Raw genomic sequence first — 5,247 nt, 5'->3', positions numbered from 1 at the left:
ATGCTGAGGTTGAGTGCAGCCAGCCAATCAAATCTCTGCATGCAAGACGTTTGCCACCTGGTTCCTGAAGAGCGTCTAACCTCTCGCGCTCCGGCCTCGAATCATGGCGGCCGAACACGCAGGAAGAGAGAGAGGAAAGCTCCCCGCTCAGCGCTAACACCGTCAAGTCTGTTTCCCGTCTTCCCATCTGACCTCACTTCCTGTTTCCTGTGTTTTTTTTGGATACAACCCGTTGGATCCGAAGGTTTGTCGTGTGTGAATAGTGTGTGGTCGCAGGAGGAAAGCAGAAAAGAAAAGGAGTCCGAGGAAAAGCAGAACAGCAAATGTTCCACGGTCAGTATTTGTAACAGTCGTTCCTATGAAGGTTTTGCAGCATTGTAGTAAAAAAAACCAAAACATCCCGCCGTCAGATTGACGGTAGGTGGTCGTGGTCGGTGACGCGGTCGCAAAGTTGCCAGGAAGGTAGACAAGTCGAGATGTGGAGGAGCAGAAGGAAGAATGCACGAGGAAAAATGGTAAAAAATTAAAAAATATAGCCAAAGTAATGAAAGTCGTCGCTGAGGTACCTGGAGAGAGAAGAGCATTCGCTGAGTCGGGACCTGAATGCGTTTCAGTGTTGGGTTTTCCTGTTTGTGTGTGTGTCTGCATGTTTAGTTTTCTCATTAAACACACACACACACACATTTAGTAAAAATAAAAAATAAAAAAGACACGAATGAATCAAAAAAACTTGAGAAAAACGAGGACGTGTGCTGGTAATATTTGTCCAAACGGACCAAAAGAGAACCGAAGAAAAAAGTCCAAAGAGATCAAATAGCAGCTGCTTTCACGCCGTGTTTCTGGTTCAGGTTGTTTAATTCCACTGAGAAAAGATGGTGTGTGTGTGTGTGTGTGTGTGTGTGTGTGTGTGTGTGTGTGTGTGTGTGTGTGTGTGTGTGTGTGTGTGCACGCGCTCTTGTGTCATTCGTTCATTTTCACAGGAAGTTGAACCGAACTTCGCCGGTAACGTCAGGCCTCCAAAATAATACGTTCTTTTTAACCTCCTCATATACTGGACTCTTTGGACGGTAGGTCCACATTGGTTACCATGGGAACAGGCGGGAGCGTGGAGACCAGCAGGGCGTGGTGGTCAGAGGTAGGCGGAGCGAGGCGGCGGATCTGACAGATCCTCTCCTCCACGCAGCCGGCCGACAGCCGGGCCTCGGCGTCGTGATCCCAGCACTCCTCCGCCGTCTCACAGATCTGAGCCAGACCCTGCGGGACACAGACGACCGAACACAGGGTGACGAAGAAATTACGGGAAAATGAAGTCTAGTTAAAGTGTTCGAGTTCAAGCACGAAAGTCTTAAACGTGCTGGGTTTTTTTCAGAAATGTTTTTGCAGATTCCTTTGAGACGGTACATCGTAGAAACATTTTATTTTCAGTGATTGGAAGTTGCGTGCAAAAGCAGCTGACACTGATTGGCCAGGTGGGGGCGCTATAATAAAGGCCAAAAAATTCTATTAATACTAAAGTCAACGCGTGAGTGCTGCTCAATATTTCCGAAGAAAAAAAAGTGCCAAGAACCATTAAGGTCCACCTGATTAGATTTTATGACAAAAAGTTTGACATCTCCTCCTGAACCGAAAGTCTGGTTTGTACCAAATTTTCTGTGGATCATCTTTGAAACAAGCTCATCAAAACTTATAAAATCTTCTCCATACCTCATAGCATTTTGATGATATTGACCAATGACCAAGACATAACTCTGCAATTGTCGGGTCGATCATTAAACAAATCATCACAGAACTCACAGAAAATGTCCACATGTGAGTCACAAGTGTCATTCAAAGCGACCACAGGGGGGCGCTAACAAACGCAAAAAATAGCAGTGGCTGAAATAATATTTAAACATATTTCTGACATTTCCCCCTCAACCGTAAGTCTGGTTTGTACCAAATTTTCTGTGGATCATTAAAATCTTGATATCTCATTGCGTTTTGAAAATATTGTCCAATGAACAATATTTTGTGGCTCAGCACATAAATTGACCGTACACGATACCAGCTGAGCCCATCGTCACAAAACTTGCAGGGAGCGTCGATATAAATACTAGAATCAAACCCTGAAAGTTTCATTCAAATCTTCCACTACGGCCACTACCACAAAGGCAAAAAAATGTGCAGAAGATATCTCAAATACAACCATAAATCTGGAATTGTTTGTCCAATCATTACAAAACTTTCAAGGTATGTTAAGCAAGAATGTTGAATCACGTGCGTAAATCAATTTTGAAATCTGTCAACGTACACAATTTTGATTTTCTGAACCGCTCGCAACATTTAAATGCGAGGTTTGCTGTGACGGAGGACTCACGCTGTGCTTCAGCCAGACGTCTTTGAGGGCCGGTCTCATCTTCTTGTGGACGACGACTTCCTGCAGGTCCTCGAGTGACGGATGCTGACCGACCTCCTCCTCAAACGGCAGCATGTACTCATCCACCGGACCTGACGCACACACACACGAGTCAAGTTTCAAGTTGTTTTATTTTTTTTACAGAGAGGCAGTCATTGGCTGGTAAAATCTTAAAGCTCGAGCTCCATCCAACAGAGCTCAGTAAACGTGTAAAAAGAAAATCATTTAAATGAAGTAAATATAAAATAAAGGCCCTTTGCTCAAACTATAATTGTCTTTTCATTGTTTAAGGTTGTGATGTATCTAAGTATAGCGTTCATCAAATAACTCAAATTACCACCTCGTTTCAAGATTAGTGTCAGAGATTCAGCATTACCTGAGTTATGAGTTTGAATAATGGACAGAAAAGACTTTTTGGAGAACATGATGATGTCACAGTGAAGCTGACCTTTGAACTATTTAACAACATAACTCATTAGTTCGTCAGTACATCGAGTCAGACATTTATGTAAAACGTTAGTATAAAAATTCTTGAATTATGGCAAAAAAAAACAAACAAGCATATTTTGTGAAGTCAGTGTGACATTTTACCACCAGATTTTAATCAGTTCATTTTAAAGTAAAAGTGGACGTTTGTGCCAAATTTGTGGAAATTCCCTGAAGGCATTCTTGAGATATCACGCTCACCAGTGTGGTCCTCGAGGTCACTGTGACCTTGACCTTTGACCACCCAATTCAATCACCTCATTCTTGAGTAAAAGTGGATGTTTGTGCCAAATTTGAGGTATCTTGAGATATCATTTTCACAAAAATAGGACGGCGGACAAACCCGAAAGCACAATGCTTTCAGCCACTGATAAACACCGGCGAGGGGGCGTAAAAATGGGAAGAAAGAATCAAAAGACTCCAAGACGTAAAATGGTGCAAATGTTAAAAAACTGGGCTAAGATATAAACACATGCAATAAAAAATGTGTGTGTGTTACCGTCGACAGCCTTGCAGCGGGACACCAGTTCCCACAGCACCAGACCCACGGCGTACATGTCGATCCGCAGGAAGGCATCTCGCTGGAAGTTGATGGCTCCCTCTAAAACCTCCGGAGCCATGTAACGCCTCGTCCCAACCTGCGCGCACGCACACACACACACACACACACACACACACACACACACACACGCACGCACGCACGAAACAACGCTTAGTGTGTAATGGACATTTTCGTCCACCGCCGCCTGCAGTCGGAGCAGCTCACCTGTCCGTGCGTCTCTCCAGGAGGTTCTCCCGGCTCGAAGCGAATGGCGAGACCGAAGTCGCCGATCACCGCTGTGAGGTCGGAACGCAACATGACATTTTTACTCTTTAAGTCCCTGAAAGACACAGACACAAGTACATCAGTCACTTCATACTCGTTGTCTAACTGCATAATCATGCTGTAAGTTTGAACTACAGCTCCCATAATGCTCTGGAGGAAAACTAGACCTACGTGTTGAGAGACAGCATTCATGTCACTGTATACTGAATACAGTAATTTTATTAGCATTCCTTTTCATTACTTTAGCTTTACCACCTTTACCGAAAGGTTCATATGTCCTTTTATGGGAGAGCATTTTTTCAGAAAATTATCCGACCCTTCAGATCAGATTTTATTTTTGTATAAAGTTGAATTATTGCCTCTTCAGTCAAATCTCTAAAACCCCTCAAAGCGCTTGTGTCATGTTTAAAGACACAGCGACATTCATTAAACTCCCTTTGAATGAGCACAAATTCAATCAGAAGCATTTATGAAACAAACTTTATAAAGAATCTAATCTAATCTAAATTTTTTTACTGTGTATAATCTGTGTATAATATCTCATATCTCTCTTTCTATTTCTGCTTTATACTGCTGTGAGAACATCAACAACTATTCCGTCAAACAGCTGGATACATTAAAATTTTTCATTCAAGTTTCTCACCGAAAGCTGCATTAATTTATGACTATATACTGTGTGCTTTGTCCTCAAAACATCCTAAAATCCTACGAACGTCCTATAATCCTTGACTGTTCTCAGAGTGACGGCTCTGTGAATGCAGCTTGTGTTTCCGTCTTCAAAGTGCTCTCATCCTGTGAGATGTGCCTTTATTTATTTCTTGAATAATAATCTAAACTTAGGTTTTTTACACAGAAATGAATAAAATGCTTAATTTTTATTTTTAATTAATTAAAATTTTTAAGAAGCTTGGGGAAAAAAGAGAAAAAGTTTAGGGAAAAATTATCACACTTTCCTTCTTTCTTTGATGTTGTTTGACTGTTTTGTTTTTAACTCTTTTCCTTAATTAAAACTAATTTTTAGGTCATTTTAAACCGTTTTGATAATTTTTGGTTTATTTCCTTTAAATGTCTCTGAAAGAAATAAAATAAAATTTGTTTGGGTTTCAAAGGGTTAACAAACACAAGCAAGACCCCGAGAATGAGCAGAATAGGTCGTCTTTAACGTTAACGACCTAACGATGGCGTTAATGTCGGACCTGTGGGCGATGGCCGGTTTGGGTCCCTCTCCTTTCTGTCGCGGGATGTCTTCGTGAAGGTAAGCCAGGCCGCACGCCATCGACTCGGCGATGTGACACAGCTCGGACCAGCTGACGATGTTTCCCTTCAGGAAGTCCGACAGAGAGCCCTGCACAGACACAAACATCGATTTCATTATTCAGTTTTCCCACAAAACAGCCAGAACGCAGGTGATGCATGTGTTCATCTGTGCGCTGATGACACACTGATTTATCGCTCCGAAAATCAATGATGTTGAGTGTCCTCCTCCTCAGTGTGTGAGTGTAGCTGCTGACAGTCTGGGATATGTCAGTGTGTGAGTGTA

General features: G+C 42.3%; 1 protein-coding gene across 1 annotated transcript; it reads right to left on the bottom strand.

Annotated features, from left to right (window-relative positions):
• Positions 1-26: 26 nt before the first annotated feature.
• LOC121966654 (activin receptor type-2B-like) lies at positions 27-5,052 on the bottom strand (the record flags this gene model as incomplete). The annotated part of the gene is made up of 5 exons (XM_042516723.1): positions 27-1,254; positions 2,357-2,487; positions 3,381-3,519; positions 3,648-3,762; positions 4,904-5,052. Coding segments are annotated over 5 exons (744 nt in total), but the record flags the coding sequence as incomplete, so codon positions are not given.
• Between the last annotated feature and the right edge of the window lie 195 nt (positions 5,053-5,247).

The sequence above is a fragment of the Plectropomus leopardus genome, unplaced genomic scaffold (assembly GCF_008729295.1).
Source record: "Plectropomus leopardus isolate mb unplaced genomic scaffold, YSFRI_Pleo_2.0 unplaced_scaffold25425, whole genome shotgun sequence".
Classification (NCBI taxonomy): Eukaryota; Metazoa; Chordata; class Actinopteri; order Perciformes; family Serranidae; genus Plectropomus; species Plectropomus leopardus.
This window is presented reverse-complemented; position numbering and strand designations above follow the sequence as displayed.